General features: G+C 38.6%; 1 protein-coding gene across 1 annotated transcript in view; it reads left to right on the forward strand.

Annotated features, from left to right (window-relative positions):
- SLC5A12 (solute carrier family 5 member 12) overlaps positions 1 to 19,573 on the forward strand; it is a 60,661-nt gene extending 41,088 nt beyond the window's left edge. Inside the window, exons 10-15 of the mRNA XM_062198059.1 lie at positions 2,272 to 2,339; positions 7,892 to 7,978; positions 10,642 to 10,805; positions 12,409 to 12,512; positions 17,078 to 17,205; positions 19,421 to 19,573. Coding sequence (XP_062054043.1) covers positions 2,272 to 2,339; positions 7,892 to 7,978; positions 10,642 to 10,805; positions 12,409 to 12,512; positions 17,078 to 17,205; positions 19,421 to 19,573 — 704 coding nt within the window. The remainder of the gene's footprint in view (positions 1 to 2,271; positions 2,340 to 7,891; positions 7,979 to 10,641; positions 10,806 to 12,408; positions 12,513 to 17,077; positions 17,206 to 19,420) is intronic.
- Positions 19,574 to 23,484: the final 3,911 nt, after the last annotated feature.

The raw sequence follows: 23,484 nt of genomic DNA on the forward strand, positions 1-23,484 counted from the left end.
GAGACAGAGAGAAAGGTCTTCCTTTTCCGTTGGTTCACCCCTCAATGGCCTCTGTGGCCGGCGCACTGCAGCTGGCACATCACGCTGATCCGAAGCCAGGAGCCAGGTGCTTCTCCTGGTCTCCCATGCGGGTGCAGGGCCCAAGGACTTGGGCCACAGCAGAGAGCTGGACAGGAAGAGGAGCAACTGGGACAGACGGAATCCGGCGCCCTGACAGGGACTAGAACCCGGTGTGCCGGGTGCTGCAGGCGGAAGATTAGCCTATTGAGCCGTGGTGCTGGCCTAATTTTAAGTTTCTTATAATAAATATACAATAAATTAATGAACACTAATACTAAATCTGAAGTAAAATAATGATGGTAAACACACAGTACTTGCTGTGTATCAAGTATTATTTTTGGATTTATGAGAGACCCTCAAAAATTAATGAAAGGGCTGGCTTTGTGATGCAGCAGTTAAACCATTGTTTGTGATGCTAGCATCATGTATTAGAATGTCAGCTCAAGTTTTGGCTACTACATTTCTGATGCACCTGGGAAGAGAGCACAGGGTGACTCCAGTGCTTAGGCACCTGATACCCACATGGGAGACCAGAATGAAGTTCCTGAATCCTGACTTCTGCCTGGTCCAGACCTGGCTGTTGTGATCATCTGCAGAGTGAACCAATTTATAGAAGAGATCTCTCCTTCCACTCTTTCAAATAAATATTAAATAAATTTTTAAAAATTCATGCAAAATGTATGTTATGGAAAAACTATGTATGGATTTCACAATATTCTTGCATCAAAATAATCTTATTTTTAATTCATATCCCCCCCTCCACTTTTGGAGTACCCTGTGTGCACACACATATGCGCATGCACACACCTGTCTATCCATCTATTGATCTATCTGTCATCTATTTATTTGTTATTATTGGATATATTAATTTATTTATGTGCAGTCCCTTCCTAAAATGTGAGATAATGTGAAAGCTTTAGAACCAGGAGTCAAGTTCTGACTTTGTTGTCTGGTATATAGTAAAGTGCCCAAAAGATGATGCGTATTCAATACAGTTGAATTCATAGTCATATTGGGAACTGGGCTGGCTATTTAGCTTGACAGAGAATATTCAAATGGGATAAAAAGAATCCTTTTATTTTCAGTTCTATCACTGTGTCTCTGTATGTATCTACAACTCTGACTACTTTTTCCTGTTTTATTTTGTTTAAAGAGTAACCATCAGAATTGAATATATTCAATTAAACAAAGATCTACTAAAAGCAATGAATTTTTAAAAGATTATTTAAGGACGGACCTTTGGCATGGAAGATTAGATTCCTAATGGAGTGCCTGGTTCATTTCCTGGTTTTGTTCTCAATTTCAGCTCCCTGATATTGTGCACACTGGAAGGCAGCAAATGATAGTTTATGTACTTGGACCTTTGCTGCACACATGAGAGACCTGGAATGAGTATCTGGTTCCTCGCTTAGGCCTGGCTTAGCTTTAAATATTGTAGATATTTAGGAGGTGAACAAGTGTGTGGGAGATGTCTGCCTGTCTGACTTTAAGATAAATAAAATAAATACATTTTTAAAGCAAAATCCTTTAAAAGAGGACATTCTCTTAAACAAATGACTAGCACACACACTCCGATTCATTCAGCAGATCTCTGTGCTACTAGAAGAGCAGTATTCTGAAGCCTCTTGAAGGGTATGCAAATGAAAATAAACATTAATGTAATATAAATAAAGATCAGAAGGATGGTATGAATAAACCACTAAAGAGAAAAAGCAGAAAAACTTTTCAGAGTTTCAAAAGTTTTGAGGTAGAATGTATAGATATTATTCAGTCATCTTTAAGATGAGAAAGCATCTCAACCCCAGAAAGGTTAGTAGCTTCTCTTTCAGCTCATTGCTGATAAGGGAGTGATCTGGAGGTCATTCCCATGGATGTGTCTAAATTAGTATGGACTATTTCGCATCCTCATGTTCTTCCCGATGTAAGGTATTTTTTTGGAATCCAGGAAAGAAAGGCCGTCCTTTCCAGTTCACTTTGTCTGTCCTGAGAAAGCATGCACTCAGGAGAGAATCTCTTGCATCAAAATAATCTTATTTTTAATTCTACTCCAATCCTGTGGGGTCTGTGTGGCTGGAGAGGGGGACAGTCTTCACAGAGATGCCTTCAAGTAGAGATTGCATCAGGGACATTTCCAGGTGGGGATCAAGAATACCATGAAGCCAAGGAACTCTGAAAAAATGTATGATCATCATTCTTCTTTCTTTCAATCAGGTCTCTTGTTTGGTGTGATGTGTACCTCCATGGCCGTGGCTGCATCCCTCATGGGGGGTGTTGTGCAGGTAATGAAAGAGGGTAAATACATAATGGATTTAATAGTAGCTTTCTTCCCACTCTCTTTTCTGATGTTTTTTCCTATTTATCTGAGCCCCAAATGCTGACCTTCACAAGTACCAGGTCCAAATAAAACATATATATAAAATTTCCACCAATTTACTTTCATAAGGGATAACTATTAAAATGAATAGTGACACAGTGACAGTGTACATTGTAATAACTTGGAAACAATTTAAAATCCAGATCATAACCTATATGATCCTGAAATAGAAGTAATAACCATCATCATCATAATAAAACCAATAACATTTATTACATAACTATATAACACTTATGATTCTAGCTTCAGACTTAAATGTATTACCATATTTAACCTTCAGCACTTCTCCAAGAGATAGTGTACTAATTTTACATATGCAGAAACTAAGAAATAATTATCTCATAGTCACATGACTAAAGAGTGTTATAACTAGCATACAAAACTACCTCACACTGTTATCCAAGCTTCCCATATGTCTAATTCATACTTCTGGAAGAAGCCTTAAGAACAATATTGTCAACATTTTCTTTGCATAGATGATCACAAAGAAGAGTAGAAATATCATATTCAAGTTCACATATCAGGTTAGCTACTGAACCAGGTTTCTTATATAAACCCTCTGACTCACTCCCAAACCCACTCTTCAAATTGCCCAACTCAAAAAACAGTATCACATACACAGTCATCAGATTCTGCTTCAACCACCCCAAGTGGTCCTGAGTGCAGTGTGAACAGTCTTTGGATTTTGTTTGGCATGGCATTGATTTTCAATAAATGTTGTTGAAATATAGAAATGACAAAGTGTGAGTGACTAGTAATAACTGACACTTATAGAATGCCTTCTAGTTCACTAAGAAGTGCATCTAGCTTGATCCTTTCTATGACTACTTACATTAATTCCATAATTTCCATTTTAATGTTCTGGAATCAAGTGATAATTCACTTTTCTACTTAAAACAGTTTGTGGGACTACAAATCCAGAAATCTCTCTAATATAATAAGCTGGATCAACTGTTTTATCACAGATACATGACAATCTCTTCATAAGACTTGAAACTCTCAGATTTCTATCCAGCCTAATTACAGAAGAACTGGAAGGTTGGTGTAGTTTATCTGTAGTGACCTCCAGTGTATTTCTAGGGTTTTTCTTTCCCATTTAAGGGAATTATATTTCCAAATTGCCCCTGGTTATCTTGAATTCTACTGCTCTTGCTTCTGTTTTATAATCAGTATATACTCTTGAATATTTACTCTTAAATATTATGCCCACTTTGGTGATTATAATTATTAAATTATCTCCTTTCACAGATATTTGCATGTTAAGCTTCTTTGCAATTGAGGTATGAGGGGCCTGAGAATACCTAAGGGCTCCTGCAATACTGGAATGAAGAGGGCATTCTGAGGGATGTGCTCATCTGTTTGTTGTAGCGCAGAGGAGTAACCTGGGCCCACTTTCTTGATTGTTTAAAATCCAGATCATACAGTTCACATAGCTTAGGAGATACAGATAGGCAATATCTGCAAACCCTGTTGCTCTGTTTCCTAGGAGAGGTATTTGTCTCTAAAGTAGCCCACTCACTTCGCTGAACACAGCTGCTTCTGAAAGGCACAGAAAAGCAACTCTAATTCCCCATTTAATTTTCTAAATGGCTTAGCAATATTGAATTTAATGAAATTACATTCACATCCATATTTGACATATGTGGAGGAGATAAAAAAAGCCAAGCCCCAGAAGGTGTGAGGGACAGAGCCAGGAATAATTCCATGTTTACAAAACCATTCTACATACGTGGACTGCATTCCTGGATGGTACTGGGGGTGATGGGCAGTTTTAAGCTCCTAAAGGTCTTATGGTTTTAGTTTAGGACTTGACAAAGTGAAATCTGGAGAATCTCATCTTGTGAAAAGCTCCAAGAAAGAATATTTATAGTCAATGACGCTGAGAAATGGGCGGTGCCGCGGCTCAATAGGCTAATCCTCCACTTGCGGCGCCAGCACACGGGGTTCTAGTCCCAGTTGGGGCACCGGATTCTGTCCCGGTTGCCCCTCTTCCAGTCCAGCTCTCTGCTCTGGCCCGGGAAGGCAGTGGAGGATGCTTGGGCCCTGCACCTGCATGGGAGACCAGGAGAAGTACCTGGCTCCTGGCTTCGGATCAGTGTGGTGCGCCGGCCACAGCGCACTGGCTGCAGCGGCCATTGGAGGGTGAACCAACAGAAGGAAGACCTTTCTCTCTGTCTCTCTCTCTCTCTCTCTCTCACTGTCCACTCTGCATGTCAAAAAAAAAAAAAAAAAAGACGCTGAGAAAATGTGATACCCTGAATGCTTCTGTCAGGGATCCACATGCAGAGTACATGTTAGCATATCGAAGGCACTGAGAACTCCCACAGGAAACCAACTCAATTCACTTGGAATATGGGGCTCCATAACATAATGGATTAGAGGACAAATGGGGAGGAAGGGCATATCTGATAACAGCAAAAATCTCCTGTTGGCTAGTGACTTCCAGAACTCACTTTGAGAAAGGCCATCTATTAATATAGTGCTGTCCAAAAGACTATCAGCTATTTCTGCAAAGGGCCATAATATCCAGACTTATTCTCAGTTGCTTGCTTTCTCTCTCTCTCTCTCTCTCTCTCTCTCTCTCTCTCTCTCTCCCCTTTCCTTTTTTTTCCAAAGGGAGACAGGAGGAGGATTCACTCTTCAAAAACCCTCAAGAGCCAAGGCTGGGTTAGGTGGAAGCCAGGAGCTGAGAGCTCAATCCAGGTATCCCAAGTGGGCAACAGGTAGGAAATTATCTGATTTGTCACCTGCTGCCTCACAAGATGAGCATTTGCAGGAAGCTGGAATAGGGGAATGGATCCAGGACTTGAACTCAGGTTCTCAAATGGGGACATGGGCATCCCAAGAAGCTTCATAACTTTATCATCTGTCCCCTAGAACATTTTTATTTTAAGAAAGCACTTTTTAGGGGATGGCATTGTGGCACAGTAGGTTAGGATACCACCTGCAATGCTGGTATCCTATATGAGTACTGCTTCTAATTCTGACTGCTCTATTTCCTATCTAGCTCCCTGATAATACACTTGGGAAACCAGTACATGATAGTCGAAGTACTTGAGTCCTTGCCATTAACATGGGAGACCCAGATGGAGTTCCAGGCTCCTGGTTCAGCCTAATCCACCCCCTACAGTTGTAGCCATTTGGGGAGCAAATCAATGGATGGAAAACTTTCTCTCTCTCTGACTCTGCTTTTAAAATAAATAAACGTTTAAAAAAAGAAAATAATGCTATCTTTAAATACAAAACCCTGGAATTTTTTTTTTCCATTACATCTTGTGAAGGTCTTATTTTTTGAAGCCTGTTGGTAATGACCTTCTAAGAGATTATCAATTTTGGTCTCAAATGGAGAGGCAAATGCTTTTACCATCATATTGCCTTTCCTATATCGTAACTGGTAAATTAATTTCCAAATTTGACGACCATAGCAACTGTGAATTAATGCTATCAATCAACAAAAGGAATACCAAGAGTATTAAATTAAATATTGATGTGTCTATGGGGGAAGCCTTTAATCTTCTGCTTTCATCATGTCAAAGATATATTGGAGGTATTTATTCTGTGAAAATTAACCAGGAAAAACAACCATACCAACATATTGCAGCTCATCCTTCTGAACCAAGATATTACATTACAACCAGAGAAGACTTGAAGGTCCTTTGGCCCTATGCCTTTACTTTATATATAGGAAGAATGAAATTCTCTGAATTTGAATGAATGTGAGCTAATAGCAGAAAGTTCTTTGAATACTACTTATATGTGCCAGAGCCATAATTAGAAATTTAAATATTCTATTAGTAATTGACTCTTTTAAAACCCCTTTCTCTCCTAAGGAAAAGAAGGAAGCTATTAGAGTAGTCCATGATCTTGACTTTGTTTTTTAAAGATTGCTTTTAGGAGATAAAATGTGGGTTTTGGAGACAGAAAAACTTGGATTTATATCTCACCTTTACAACTTTCTAAATAGAAATAGAGCTTTAGTATGCTGTCAGCCTCAGTTTATCATCTGTGAACTTCAGCTTAATTATCTAATATACTTCATAATTGTGTGAATTAAATGGGGTCATTTGTCTACAGTGCCTGGATAGCTCTGGCACATGAGTGCTGTCTGACCAATATAAATTTGTGTAAGACCTTTAGAGCATCCTAACCTCAGTCCTTTTATGTAAAAGCCCTAGAGTTTCATCGATGAAAATGGATAAGGCTGCATGAGAGTAGCTTTGTGTTAGTAGTGCATGTGCACACACACATGTGTACTTTTGTGTATGCCTGTGTATGCATTTGCATGTGATCTCTCATATGCAAATTACTGACAGTCCATTATTGGTTTACTAGACTCAATACGTTACAAACTATAAAAATGCATTGGCCAAACTCCTTCAATTTCCAAAGACAGAGTCATATGTATGAGAGAGAAAAATGAGTTATGAAATGTCTATGGCTTCTCCATAAAACTCTAACTTAGTTTTTCAATATCCTGGAGGTGTTCTGGATGGGATAGGGGGGAAGTGGATAACAGATATTTATTATTATCAAAATGACAGAAATGTTCAAACTACAGTAGAGCAGCTAATTAGCTGTCTAAATATAAATCATAAATTATACATGTGGTACACTATAAATAAAATTTTTATATAAAAAAGAAGATAAAAACAAATTAATGAGTTCCAGCTGGAGGAAAAGATACTCCAACCAAATTCAAATCAAATTACCTTTGCTTCCAGGATACATATTTACACACACACACACACACTTCAAAAAGTTAAGGTCATAGAAAATAGAATTAAAAATAAGTTTATTGGCCGGCGCCGCGGCTCAATAGGCTAATCTTCCACCTGCGGTGCCAGCACACCGGGTTCTAGTCCCAGTCGGGGCGCCGGATTCTGTCCCAGTTGCCCCTCTTCCAGGCCAGCCCTCTGCTATGGCCCAGGAGTGCAGTGGAGGATGGCCCAAGTCCTTGGGCCCTATGGGAGACCAGGAGAAGCACCTGGCTCCTGGCTTCAGATCAGCGCAGTGCACCGGCAGTAGCGCGCCAGATGCAGCGGCCATTGGAGGGTGAACCAACAGCAAAAGGAAGACCTTTCTCTCTCTCTCTCTCTCTCACTGTCCACTCTGCCTGTCAAAAAAATAATAATAAGTTTATTGTGGTGCAGAATTTTTGAAATCCAAGAATAACTTTTTCAAAGTATGCATCTTCCAAGAACTTTTTGAAGAATGCTCACATACAGGGGTGTGTGTGTGTGGGGGGGGGGCATGTCTGTATGTGAGAGAGAGAGAGACAGAGAGACAGAGAGAGAGAGAGAGAGAGAGAGAGTTTATGTATGTGTGTATCAAAGCACACAATTAATGAATGGCATGATCAGGTTTAGGATCAAATTTCATTCCAAGTCCAAGAAATGGACCAAGTAGGCCATGGATGCAATGGAGTCAGGATTTTATCTAGTCTGTTCTGTCCTATAGGCTGCCCTCAGCATCCATGGCATGTGTGGGGGACCAATGCTGGGTTTGTTCTCTCTGGGACTCATATTCCCTTTTGCGAACTGGAAGGTAAGTATCTTACACCCCTCGACACATTCTCAGCTAACACTGGGCCCCAGCCATTCTCTTTCTCCTCTCATTTTTGCTTGGAAAGGTTATTTGTTTTTGCCAAGAAAAGAATGGTTATTTCGTTTTGCAGGAAAAGAATCCGAAGTAGAATTAAACAGGACCACGGCCCTCCAATCTACAATTTCAATGAAGCCTTTTTAGAAACAGACTGCAAAGGAGGGAAGCAGTAGTCATGAACGACCATATATTATGGCATTAAATTTGGTTCTGCGGCATTTGAATTTGGTATTGTCTACAATAAGAGCCCAGACAATGAACTCTGCAAAAGATATCAAATTCAGAAATAGTTCAGTTAAAGCATAATTTTGAAAATCCAAATTAGAAATATGTAAATTTAGCTTTTTCTGTAGTATTTTGATACTTAACATTATAACTAACTTAATTGATTTATGTATAGGAGAAGGAACAAATATGGAATAGTCTGGTACCTGTTCATCTTGTTTTGCTGGGCTGGCAAGCACTAGTATGTTTTCAAGTAAATGTTGGTTTGATGACTATATAGTTATTACATATAAAACAACTATTTGGAAAATAATATTTTTAAAACATTTAAAAGTCATGAAGTTTTCAGTTTAGTAATATCATCATTTTTCACTTATTGGCATCCACACACTTGTATGCACGTTTTTTAGAAATTATTCAGACTCTGGAAAATCTGACTTGATGCTTATTTATGTTTATACCATAGGGTTCTCCATTAAGCTTGAGTTAGATGGTATTCTTAATTGGGTTTCTGTGGTTTCCTGACCCTCACTGAATTCTCTTCTAGATAAATCTTACAGGAATAGGTGAAGAAAATGGATGGGTGCAAACTGTTGAAATCTTTACTTAATATATACTAAATTGATCTTCTGTATATAAAGAGAATTGAAAATGAATCTTGATATGAATGGAAAGGGGGGAGGGAGCGGGAAAGGGGAAGGTTGCGGGTGGGAGGGAAGTTATGGGGGGGAAAGCCATTGTAATCCATAAGCTGTACTTTGGAAATTTATATTCATTAAATACAAGTTAAAAAAAAAGAAAAAGAAAAAAAAAAGAAAGAAAATGGATGGGTTGTAGGAATTTGGGCATTTGCCATTTCCCCTGAAGTCTTATTTGGAAAAATTCATCTTAATCATTTTTCTTGATACTTAGGTTGACAAGGATATCTATGTCCTTAGAGAGACAATCTAAAGAAAGACATTTGCCTAACTACAAAAAGCTATGCACTACCTTTGAGGTCTTAGTGCATTATGAACTTTAATATATTGCCTATGTTAAAGCATTATTATCCTTCTATTTAGTAAAGAAAACCGGCTTGTTCATTGATTTAAGGAGAATAAATAATATAAATCGGTGTCATCTTTCCCCTTGACTTTGACCATGCTGATTCTACACAGACTGTGGGCACAGTCTCTGAACCTCTCTCAACAGGACTCTCTAAACAGCTGCCATCAATCAGCCAGGGCTAACTCTCCAGCTGAACCCCTGTGCCCTTTTTACTGGTAGGCCAGGGGTCAGCAAACTATAGCTCTGGTGTCAGATCTAGCAGGCCTCCTGTTCTTAGTATGGTCTGCAAACGAACAAATGGTTTTGGCATTTTTAAATAGTTGGAAAAAAATCAAAAGAAGAATCTCTCATGACACATGAATATCATATAAAATTCAAATTTCAGTGCTCTTTAACACAGTTTTACTGAAACACTACCAGACTTGTCTGTTTAGGTATTGTCTTGGGTTACATTTATGCTACAGTGCCAGAGTGATGAAACCATGATTCATAAAGCTAAAAATATTTTTGTCTTGAGTGATTACAGCAGAAATTTGCAGACTCCTGTTCTAGACCAAGGCACAGGTATTCAAGTCACACATTGCAATAGTTTCCTCAAACAATAATGGAGAAAGCACTCTTGCACTCTTATCAAGAACTCTTTTTCGACATAAACAGAGAAGACAATAATTTGTTTTTTCTTGCCTAGAAGGCTCAGTTACCTAGCAGAGACCAAAAGCATCAAATGCTATTATCCAGGATTCCTGATCTCTGTCTGGCTACTCTGTCTCCTTTTCAGAAGGAATGGCTTCTTAATTTTTCACTGTTTATAAAGAAACATAACCATCACATGACGAGGATAGTAAATATATTTGCCAATATTTAAACTCAAATGGAAAACTACAGGAGTTAAGAGTCAGGGAATCTGCCAGAATCACTTTGGAAGAGACACAGGTGTAAGAGTTCCAGTACAATAACTGTCTATGAAAAAATGATCACATTGTCTCCATTATCCAGTTTCTTTAACTTCTGAAACTCTTTTGTTGAACATTAAGGTTTCAACAGCTTTATGGCAGTAAATGGAATAAATCAAGGGGAGAAAAAACAGTTGCTGGAAAGCTAAATAAATGATCACTGTGCAATTCTCTTTAAATGTCTTCATTTAAAAAATAAATTACTCCTAAATAAAAGTACACTATGGGAGATGAAATGATGGCAGTATGGCTAATTACAATGCATGTGGCCAAGATTGGGGTGGAAATTCAGAATCGCAAAGGAACAGGGCTGCATCTCACTATTCGTTGAAAAGATATCTTTATGAAATCTCTAACTAACTTTTACCTCTTTTCATCAAGGGTGCACTAGGAGGCCTTCTTACAGGAATCACCTTGTCATTTTGGGTGACCATCGGGGCCTTTGTTTACCCTGCACCACCCGCTAAGACGTGGCCCTTGCATTTATCAATAGACAAGTGTGATCATTCCAATATGACATCAGTACCTCCGGTAACATTAAGCAGGTATGCTGATTTTAAAGATGGCCTATGCTTCAGGGAATGAAACTGGCAGAGGAAGGTGATTTCCTCAGGGATGAGTCTGAAAAATCACATCTTGTTCTCCTATGACAATCACACTGGATAGCACCCAGAACTGAAGAGTGCCGCACAGGGTTCCTAGCTTTCTGCAAGCCTCTGTGACTCCGTGTTAAGGTGTTCAGAGTGAACTCAGTAAAAATATTCATTGGAAGTATGTGTGTAAAGCAGAAAAAAACATTGTGAATAATTGGAAAATATGTGCGAGGCATAGGGACATAATATCTTTAAAGGAATATTAGATGAGCAGAACTGTAAGAAGAGAATGGTTATGGACATACAGAATCAAAAACACTGTTGTGAACTTATGGTTTCTAAATCAAGTCGACAACTGTAGGGCTTATCAAAATATTTCCCTTTTATTTTCTGTTTCTGGATAGTATAATGGTGGAAGACACAGAGAAACACATAGAGTGGGGAGATCAAGATTTCTTTTTTTTTTTTTTTAATTTATTTATTTATTTGAAAGTCAGAGTTACACAGAGAGAGGAGTGGCAGAGAGTGAGAGAGAGAGGTCTTCCATCCTATGGTTCACTCCCTAATTGGCCACAATGGCCAGAGCTGTGCCGATCTGAAGCCAGGAGCCAGGAGCTTCCTCCGTGTCTCCCACATGGATGCAGGGGCCCAAGGACTTGGGCCATCTTCTACTGCTTTCCCAGGCCACAGCAGAGAGCTGGACCAAAAGTGAAGCAGCCCGGTCTCAAACCAGCGTCCATATGGATGCCGGCGCTTCAGGCCAGGGCATTAATCCACTGCACCACAGCACCAGCCCCTGAAAATCAAGATTTCAAATTGGAAACATCTGGCTTTGGATTTTCTTTTACTACTTGTACTTCATCATTGGGCAAGTTAGTAACCTGTCACTTCTTGAATACTTAGAGCTCTTGGCTGAAAAAATTAAAATATTGGTATCTATTTTCCCAGGTTTTTAGGATAGGATTGAGTGATTCTGTATATATGTATATTTACATATGTATATTTATATTTTATGTATAAGTAAGTGTAACATATTCAACAAATGTATACTCTTACATTCTAACTGTATGTAGGGGAAGGTCTAGGTCTATTGTCCTTGTATCCAGAGAAGTACCTTTGTATTTGTGACGGACTCATTCTGACTCTCGTATTGGTACTTTTCCTCTGGATTCGCACTTCTAAAATCTGCTGATATCCACCTATATATAGTACCCAGCCCACTGTGCTGTTTATTGCATCCTGCCTGTGCTTATTTTCTTCTTTTTTTTTTTTTTTTGGAATGGAAAATTTGGCCCTGACTTACCTGTTTGCTGATTTATTACTAACCGCTCCTTCAAATAGTGATATTTGTAATTCTGGGATGAATTGTATTGAGTGGAATATAAAGCATAATTAGTGTATTCTTGATCCTATTTTTAAAATAACTAAATGGCAAGAAATTAAAATTTGAAGTTTTGAGAGGCCCTAAAGTGGGCTTTGAGCAGTCCCCTAAGTCGCTCTGGATCATAACCTTAGATTTCACAGAAATGGTGAAATGTACTGTTGTCCTCCACAGACCTGCGTTAGCTGACTCCTGGTACTCGCTCTCGTACCTTTACTTCAGCACAGTGGGCTGCCTGGGATGCATTGTTGCTGGAATAATAATCAGCTTCATTACAGGTTGGTTTTTGTGGATTCCTATCTTGGTAGTCTGAGAAATTACGAGCTCTTCATGCCTTGGTGAACTGGTGGTTATTTTGTGGATTTCATTTTAAGTGCAGCACATAAAGCTTTCTTTCCAGCAATTCTGTCCAAGCTGGCATACAAAAGCAGTCACCTGATCATTGTATATCTGATTATTAATATATATGTATATATATAGCATGCAATTAAAATATCTCGTATAAAATCAAATAAAAATACTTTGACATGTGGCCCTCAAAAATACTTTGTAACCTAATACATAAGAAATGCTAAATATTAGAAGTGGTCTTTTCCCCTTTTATTTCAGTAACAGACTGGAGTTTCACCATCACCATAGGACTAATCTTTGCTAATGTACTAGATAAGCCAAAGAGTCTTGTTTTTGCCTGTGTTGTCCTTTGCAGGCCACTCCTCTGCCATTGAAAAGCTCTCTACAGGGAGCAGCTTTGCTGGAATTTTGGTAACTATATTTTGTAAAGCCAATTTTGGTAACTGTATTTACCATGTATAATTTCAACCATGGCTCAGTGTGCTTTTTTGTGTTAAGCCTGACTTGGGATTGGTTGTGTTGCTATAGAGAAAGGGAGAGAATGCAGAGAAATAGGCCTACCGTGGTCTTACTTTTCTTCCTCCTTGGAGCATGCATACAAGCTGAATAGGTTACTAAGCTATTCTACTTTTCCACTATAGCTACATAACCCTAAGCATTGCACACTCCACACAGAATCTGAATGACCGTTCTGGTGACCATGTAATTAAAAACTTATGTGCAACCTCTGATGCTTTATTATTCTGTGCTTGATATCATTAGCCATTCATTTACATTCAAGAAAATCTTGGATTTGGTAAACAATAGAAGAAAAATTTTCTAACTCAAGCATTTAATGGAGCAACAATTCATTAAATTTTTTATGTAAACAGTTTCAAATGAAATCTTGTTCATCTTGTTTAGATTTTTCCTCAGGACTCTGACATCTATGGATGTTTCCTTGATGTTAGTGAGAACCAGTTAGGGATATCAGTCAAGTTGTCAATCATCACTAAGAAGACAGCCAATGTTTAAACTGCCTGAATCCAAAACAAAGAATATGTGCACACGAAATCCTAGGACTTTCCAGTACATATATTTTCCAGATGTGCATCAAAATTCACATGTCTAGCATTGATGGTTTATTTGGGTTGAAAATTCTTTGCCATCATGTGCATAAACACTTGTGTTGGTATTTATCCCTGAGTTTTCTTTTCCTTCAAATGTCACAGTCTTTGTGAATTTTCCTTAAGCTCTAAATGCAGCAGCCTATCATGGTGTAATTATACCACAAACCTTTGGGGAAAGTATTGAACCTGGTCACCAGCTGTTCTTGCTTCCTAGTGACTATCTTTGAATTGAGGCCCTGGTGCTAACCTGATGCTTTCAGATCTGATCACTATGAGTTTTCAACAACTTTCCATAATGCCCAATGACAATTTTTTAAATTGCTAAAATGTTGGGCTGTTCCTAGGGAAAAGCAAGTAGGGAAGGGCAGAGGCCTTTAGTGAACCTGTTCTCCTTGTGTCATATTGTGTCATATCGTATTTTATTCTTGTTTGGTCTTAACAGATGATGAATTCAGAATTGAATTCTGCTTCTTCCAGATAATTCAGCACTTCAAAGATAAGCTCTTTGTGTACAATACATGTTGACAAACAGAAATGTGTTATACTGATTAGCAGTTTCAAGCAGTTGTTAGCATTGATCATTCTCTGCATCTGTTGCTGAGACCTTGGCCTAAGTTATCCTTTCAAATCTTCATTTTTGCTGGTGAAATTCACATTGTACCGGGCAACAGAAAGTTATTTTTCCCATTATTTTTTTTAGTCATGTGAAATAAAATATCATTTCTTAAATTAACAACAAATATCACTGCTGATTTGTCAAGTGGCCAAGACATCTTGTTTTCACAATAGTATGTATAGATGTATGATACTCTGTGTTTTTCAGACTGCAGCAGTTTTTACTCATTGAATCTTACCAAATTTTTCTCTCACCTGCCATTGAGCTATAGGTCTCAGATATGAAGCCATTAGTTTTCATTCTATTACTTTCATCTCTTGGATCAGGGTTCAATAAACCAGGGCAAACTCTGGCCCTGCATTTGTTTTTTAAATAAAGTTTTCTAGAAAGAAACACCCATTAATTTACTGTTATCTATGGCTGATGTTACTACACAAAGCTAGAGTTGAATAGATGCAACAAAATCTCCTAAATCTTCTAAAATATTTATTATGTAGACCTTACCAGAAAAACTGTTGAGACTTTCAATAGATCACTAATCTTGCCAGAGAACTTAATTATCTTATTTTCTGAATGTTCATGGTTTGTGCTGTTCTATATTATTATCTGATGTAGTTCATTTGTCTTCCAGCATCCAATTTGCTGCTGAGAAATATGATGCCTTTCTGATTTTTGGTTATTGTCTGACCACTCTCATTTCAATTCTGTCTTCATCCCCCAACCCCCAAGTCCTCTAGTCCTCTCTCTCTTTCTCTGTCTCTCTCTCTCTCTCTCTCACACACACACACACTCACAAACACACACAACTTTTCTCTGTCAAAACATTATGGACAATCTTTTATTCCCCCAATTTCATAGCCCCCCCATCACACACACACACACACACACACTTTTCTCTGTCAAAACATTATGGACAATCTTTTATTCCCCCAATTTTATAGCCCCCCATTTAACGCTTTCTTGACTTTCAAATTAAGTTTCTCTCTTATGTACAACACTCCTGCATAGGGTTTGGGGGCTGTGCTTTGCTCAAAGTTGCCAAGCAGAAGGTACAAGCAGAAAACGGATTCTATGTCACCACTCATGGACTCATTACCATGGCAAAAAATTTGCTTCTGCTCAGAGGAAAGGAAGCTTTCACTCAAAGTTGCAGTGAAACTAATGACATTTCCAGTTAAACTTTAGCTACTTTTTTTCTTTGGGAAAAGCCCACTCACTTACAGGAAACAGTCTCATCTTTGAATTTCACCTTTCTCCCATATTATGCCCATTGTTCTGTAGTCTCTTAGGAAATCTGGCTTTAATCAGGCTTGTCAACAGTTCATGGATGTCCAGTCTCCAAGACCTTGCTCATATAAGAAACCACAAACCTATGATTTGGGGGAAATACAGACCTTCCAATTTAAGTTTAATTTTCAGTTTTAATCTTCCTACCCATGAGAACTGAAGCCTTGTACTTTGATTTATTTTCTACTATCTTTCAAAGGTATTTATCTTTTCTAGAAGGAAATGTAATATAAATCTATGTGACACTTAGAGTCCTTTACTTGTTAGCAAATCTCACGCTCTGCCCTTACCAAAATCTTCTGAATTGGAGTCACCCTCAGATAGAAATTTGAAGTTTTACAATTCTTTCTCCACCACCCACAGTTATACACACATTGAGGAAAATGGTGTGTTAAAGGCTATAAGATCAAATATGCTTGCTTTCTTGCTCTATCATTTACTAGATCATAGGAAAGATTTCTTTCATCTATGGATTGAACAATAACTATATGATCATACAGGTTAGAGATAATCTATGTAAAAGACATCTGGTAAATAGTAATTGATAAAAACTATGGTTAATAGTAGTAGAATTATATTTGGTTGAATTCCTTTTGATAGCCTGACATAATGATGGTGGGTAAAATATTTAAACTTCAATTTGAAATGTTAGGAATCTATACACCCCCCCCCCCCACACACACACACGGGAGAGAGAGAGAGAGAGAGAGCATTTTAAAAAGAGAATTGAATAAAAGCTAGTGTACAAGCAGAGTGTCTGGCACGTATGAGGAACTGGATCCATTAATCTAAGTACTAATCTACATCTCTCTCTAGGGACCTTCAAACTAAGATTAAATTGACTATCATACTAGTGACTATCACTTGATAAACTAGATATTAATAAAGAGTTGTCATCTTCAAAGGTTCTTAGAGGAGGAAGACTAGCAGCTTTGAAATTTTGGTTTGGATATCAATGTGACTATTGTTCCATGGCACGATTTGTAGAAATGGGACAATGAGCAAGTATGCTACAAAGATAGGAAAGGGAGGTGTCAGAAAAGTGTAGAGAATGCGAGAGTGTTGCCTATCCAATATTTTAAGGGAGATGGGAGAAGAAATGGTGAAAACATTTTTTTGAATTTTACAAATATCAACTTAGATGATTTCTAACATATTTGTAGACTTGGCTAAAACAAGAGAGCCTTCTTAAATGAAGTTGTTATACATAATTCCTACTAACCTCTCTTTAGTATGAAAAAGGTTTTGCTGTTCATACCATTTTAAGTTGCTTACCTTGTCTTTGTTTAACTCTATAGCAATAAGTATGCCTAAGATGGAAATTAATGGATGTTTAAAAACTAATCCCCATCCCTTTCATGAGTTAACCATTTTCTGTTTTTACCCTAATACTTAGAAAAAGTTACTCCTTCTGTTGACAATACATAAATCCATAAAGGAAATATGCAACCAACTAATCTATATCTACTTTTGTTAACAGGTCCCCAAAAAGGCAAAGATATCCAACCACAGTTAATTAGACCAGTTTGCAATTTATTTTGCTTCTGGTCTAAGAAATACAAAAGATTGTGCTGGTGTGGAGTTCAGCATGACAGTGAGAAAGAGCATGTGAGTTGATATTTAAATTTCTAAAAATATGTATTGATTCAAGGGATTCCAGTTTTGCCCATTTAATCCAGTTGTAAGGGTGGATCTTGGGAGGGGAAGCAATGTTAGAACCTGAAAGAACTGGATTTTAACTTCAGAGTTACTTTAGCTGATTAGCTCTGAAGCACATAAATGCATTTATTTATAAATATGTCTTTGACCTGAATTGTTGCCATTACAAGTGTTCAATTCCCAAAATTCCTTTTAACTCCCATGTGGGTGAATTCTAGAAAAATTATAAAAAATAAACAATAGAAAAGGAATCAAATAGAGGCACAGTATCATGCAATGGTTAAAAGCATGGGCTTTAGAGACAACCCTCTGTTAAATCCCAGTCCCATGTTTTACAAAGTTATTTAATGTCTGTGCACTTCAGATTTCTTATCTGAAAACTTGGATTGGGGGAAGGGGTGGAGATTAAGCAGAATGACACAGGCAAACACATCTCTAGCTCCATGGGGTTTAAATACAAAGTAAGATTTATTGGGAAGAGGGGTAATAGTTGGAGAGGCAAAAGGTAGACATAAATTTCTTAGCCTCTTTATTCCACTAAAAAGTGTGTTCAGATCAGGTAGGGCAAGGGACACTGTCCAAGTACTATTAAAGTCTCATCAGTAAAAGACTACCAAGGACAGCCTCTGGTCAGACATGATATAACTTATTGATTTAATTCAGAAAGTTTAGATGCTCCAGAGGAACTAGGGGATACCACTCTCACAGTAGATGGGGATGGGATGTCTATGGTAAGGGTTGAGTTCTCATGAAATGACTCAAAGGAAAGTTGTAAATGAAAATAAAGCTACATGGTGCAACATTGGTAAGAGTGTAGTAATCACTCTACGAATTATTATCGCGTTTGGTGAATGCAGGACCTTTGGAAGAAGCAAGTCTTCCTGTTAAGTCTGCAGCTAGTCTTACTAATATCTATTTTTCCTGCTTGATTAACAGCAGAGTGATTATTTCTTTACTTTTATTTCAAGATTAATTTGACTTTTGCGATCACAGACAGCTTACCTTTTCAGGACTCTAACAGAAGTCCTCCTATCCTATGACATTAGATATTTCTGAGTTATCAGTTGCTCTTGAGCTCAGAAAAACATCACCATAACGTGCATAAGAGGTCTTCTAAAAGCTCACAGGAAATGGGTACTATGAAAAAACTATGCTTGAACTTCAATTTTCTGTACCAAATAGACATATCCTTATTTCTATTTTCCATGAATTTTTTTGAAGTCAACTTGTATGTGATGTACAGCTGTCCTTAACACTTGCCACATGCCAGGAGATGGCCATTGTGGCAGGAGTTCAGAATACAGGGGCTAGCGCAGATATTTATTCAGTTCTGGACTCATGTGATTCAAGGGAGAAACTGAGGAGAATTATGAGTTTAAAATTAGTGAATGCAAAAAAATAAAATAAAATTGAAGAAAGCATCTGAGTGAGGGTCCTGAAGTCAGTCCTGGCTAGAAGCAATGATTGAAGGAAGTTGCCCCATGGAGCAATCTACCATTCTGAGAAGGGAAGTGTTTACCCAGATAAGCGATTTGCTCTACTGGGGAGACAGCTGGCTGAGCACTCTATTGTTTGTACAAATGCATTTTTGAGGAAGTTCTAGATACAACAAATTAAGTTATTTACTGGTTTACGGACTTATCTCCCCGGGCAGAATTTCCTGGAATAAATAATAGTCTCTGTTGATGGAGGCAAATTCTGTTCTCAAAGCTGAGATGAGAGTAGGAGGGAACAGTGTGTCAATATTGGACACCTTTAACAAAAAATAATGTTGAGCAGCCTCCAGGGGAGTTTGCGCTTCTGTTATCAAGAGCTCTTGTGGTTCATAGTTAAGAAGGGGACCACCACATCTGAGATGAAGGATTGTCTCTCACAATGCAGTAATAATGCCACCTCAAAGGATCACCATAATAAATCTCTTCATCCAACACAAGAAATACTGCAAATGCTCAATAAGTTATTCTTTTTATTGTTATCTTATTTAGATTTAGGATGTACATGGATTAGCAAAGTTTTCAATTAGGAAGCATCTTTGGTCAGAGTTGTTTGTAATGTCTATTTATATCATTGTTTGAAGGGGGAGCCTAAGGAAGTTTCTTTCAGGATGCAGAGGAATCCAGCAAAACTCTATCATTAATAATACATGTCTTCCCATTTTCCTCAGGAAAACCTTGACAGTGGCAGTGACTGGAAACAAGGGACTGAATCTGTTTTACAGAATGGACTTCGTGGAGAAAGCTTGGCTCATGTCCCAGGCTATGATCCGAAGAACAAAAGCTACAGCAATATGGCATTTGAGAAAGTTACCCATTTTTAGGGAAATGCATGTGAGAACACAGATGCACACACACACACACACAAACTCTTTCTACTTATTTCTTGCCTACCTGTTAGTAGACTTGTATAGTAATCATTGATAAAAAGAAAGAGGTGTCTGATGTTTATTTATACTTATTTATAACTGCAAATGAAATGACTGTTCCTCAGGATATTGTTTGGAAGACCCCAACATCCAGATTAGATAAAACAACGAGGTACTAAGGGAGCTGGCAATTTCCTTCTTTAATAAATTCGGACTCAAATATCACAATGCAAGAAATGAGTCTGTTTGCTTCATGTCTTCATGGTTTTTTGTTTTGTTTGTTTTTTTTTTTTTTTGGTAATATTTAAACTACTCAAACATCTTGGAGTTTAAAAGTGGAATAGCGTACGGAAATCTGTGTGTTAAATGCTTTCCTGTCACTGTTGATGAAACCGGGGAATGGCCTCCACTCTCAACTTCATACCTCCCTTGTATTTGGGAATATTTCACTCCCTTACCCCAACCTACAGCTGCAGTTGGAACAATTAACTGTTATTAAAACTCTCCTACTGACCCTTAAAGTCCTCTTCCAGTTACTTCTGCTTCTTGAAACATCAGATCAAACTTTAAAAATAATACTGCTAAGCACAGGATGAAAGAGTAGGTCTGGTTAGCGGGAGCAGCTGTAACTAAAAGCTCTGCTCCCATTGTATGTCAGTGTAGTATTTTTATTATTTGATTTATTTGAAAGACAGAGTTACAGATAGATGTGGAGACAGAGAGAGAGGTCTTCCATCTGTTGGTTCACTTCCCAGTTGGCTGCAACAGCAGGAGCTGCGCCGATCCAAAGACAGGAGCCAGCAGCTTCTTCTGGGTCTCCCATGTGGGTGCAGGGGCCCAAAGACTTAGGCCGTCTTCTACTGCTTTCCCAGGCCATAGCAGAGAGCTGAATCAGAAGAGGAGCAGCCAGGATTAGAACTGGCACTCATATGGGATGCCAGCACTTCAAGCCAGGGCTTTAACCCGCTGTGCCACAGTACTGGCCCCAATGTAGTATTTCTTCTTCTTTTCTATCACCTTAAAATTAAAACAGGACTATGCTCCACAAGAAGGCTTGAGTCTTTCTCCAGGGCTGTATAAAGTGGAAAGCAATGTCTTATAAAAAGATGTTAGGCTATGGGCTGGTGTTGTGGCATAGCAGCTAAAGTCACCACCGGAAATCCCAGTATCCCATGCGGTGCTTGTTTGTGTCCTGGCTGTTCTAATTTTGATCAAGTACCCTGCTAATGGCCTGAGAAGAGCAGTAGAAGACCACCCAAATTCTTGGGCTCCTGTCAGCCACATGGGGGACCTGGAAGAAGCTCCCAGCTCCTGACTTCCGCCTGGTGTAACATTAGCCATTTCTGCCATGTGGGGAGTAAATTAGCTTTTGGAAGATCTGTCTCTCTGTCTTTCTCTCTCTCTCTGTAACTCTGACTTCCAAATAAATAATTTTTTTTAAAAAAATGAAATATGTTAGAATAGCCTTATGTGAAAAAGCTTGCAAATGGTTTATGAGACCCAAAGACATTTTATTAGTCACAGTCTTTGGTTTAAAACATGTTGTCCATGGGGCTTATATACTCCACTCATTCAGGCCACACATGTAAACTCAACACAATTAAGCTAAGATAATAAATATAAAAAAATCTTAATAGCTGAACTCAAGATAAATTTTAAAGTTCTGGAGCAACAGGGTGTTATAAACAAAAGGTGGGTTGACAAATGAAGAAGATTTTTGCAAAAGGCATATAAATATATTATTTGAAGATTAAAAAAAAGAAGATTAGTGCTACTATGACCAAATCAGGAAAGATAATAGAATACAAATCAATGTCTTACAGTCAGGTATAGCAGCACAAATGTCAGATATTTATTTTGATGGCCCAGTAACTGCAATGGCCTAGAAATGGCATGTCAAAAAAGTAAAAAGAAATGGTCCAATCGGGCAAAGATAAACAACCTCCAAGGCTATCATGTTAAATGTTACCTAGGAGGAGAGAGTCTTAAGAAACACAGGAGAGAGATACTAGTATTTATTAATAGAAAGAGAAGAGAGAGAGAAGGAATGGAACATAGGGATTAAAACAACATGCTAGAGTTTATAAACCTATGCCTGGGGCTTGCCTTCCCTTCCTCCTCTTTCAAATGGAGAAGATAAAGAAAGAATTGGGCTATGGTTTGAAGAAGAGGTGAGAAAAAATAATATTTGGATAATTGGAATAAAATAAAAAGAATATTGTGAGGGGCCAGTGCTGTGGCGTAGGGGGTAAAGCCGCCTCCTGCAGTGCTGGCCTCCTGTCAAGGTGCCAGTTCACGTCCCAGCTGCTCCACTTCTGATCTAGCTCTCTGCTATGGCTTGGGAAAGCAGTGGAAGATGGCCCAAGCACTTGGGCCCCTGCACCCACATGGGAGACCCGGAAGAAGCTCCTGGTTCCTGTTTTTGGATTGGCACAGCTCTGGCCATTGCAGCCAATTAGGGAGTGAACCAGCGGATGGAAAAGACCTCCCCTCCTCAACCCCTGTCCGAGCCTCCTCTCTCTGGTAATTTTTTCTCTGACTTTGAAATAAATAATTTTTTTAAATAATATTTTGAGGGAAATAGCTGAAAAAGAGAAGTAGAATTTCTGCACACATTTTCTGATGTCCATCATGGTTAATAAAGCTGTTCGTCTAAGGATTCACAATTTGGGAGGTGCAATTGTTTTCTCAATAATTTAGTAGTTAAGGCACTATATTTACATATATATGTATTATACATATGGATATATAGAGTAATTATTGATAAAATATATTGATATCTGGTACAAACCCAATTGGCATAGTTAGTAACTAAAGATGGGGAATGAAAAACAAAACACAATGAGAATTAGAAGAAAGCATTTTATACATATATATATATATATACACATATGTACATGGGATTAAAATAGGAAACTAGTAGCAATCATAATTATGTGACTATTTGCCCTTCTCTAACTGTGTCACCTTATCAGTTCAGTTTTTTTTTTTTTTTTTTTTGACAGGCAGGGTTAGACAGTGAGAGAGAGAGAGAGAGAGTTCTTCCTTCTGTTGGTTCAACCCCCAGATGGCCGCTACGGCAGGCACACTGCGCCTATCTGAAGCCAGGAGCCAGGTGCTTCTTCCTGGTCTCCCATGCAGGTGAAGGACCCAAGCATTTGGGCCATCCTCCACTGCCTTCCCGGGCCACAGCAGAGAGCTGGACAGGAAGAGGAGCAACCGGGACAGAATCTGGCGCCCCAACTGGGACTAGAACCCCGTGGTGCTGGCACCACAGGCGGAGGATTAGCCCAGTGAGCCCCAGCGCCAGCCCACCTTATCAGTTTGAATGTGAAACATAAGATAAAACAAAGGCCAGCGCCTCGGCTCACTAGGCTAATCCTCCACCTGTGGCGCTGCCACACCAGGTTCTAGTCCCGGTCAGGGCGCTGAATTCTGTCCCGGTTGCCCCTCTTCCAGTCCAGCTCTCTGCTGTGGCCCGGGAGTGCAGTGGAGGATGGCCCAAGTCCTTGGGCCCTGCACCCACATGGGAGACCAGGAGAAGCACCTGGCTCCTGGCTTCGGATCAGCATGATGCACCAGCCGCAGTGGCCATTGTGGGGGTGAACCAATGGAAAAAGGAAGACCTTTCTCTCTGTTTCTCTCTCTCTCACTGTCCACTCTGCCTGTCAAAAAAATAAATAAAAAAAAAAAGATAAAACAAGAGGTGGAATGAAAATAAATTACTTTAAACTTATATGTAAATGTAGTGTACATCATACACATATATGATTTTAAATACATTCCAACATTGTGAACTTTCAGTTGGAATTGCACAAAAACAAAATACCGAATGGTTCCCATTTTACTCACATATAATCCTGAAG

This window comes from Lepus europaeus, chromosome 7 (genome assembly GCF_033115175.1).
Source record: "Lepus europaeus isolate LE1 chromosome 7, mLepTim1.pri, whole genome shotgun sequence".
NCBI lineage: Eukaryota > Metazoa > Chordata > Mammalia > Lagomorpha > Leporidae > Lepus > Lepus europaeus.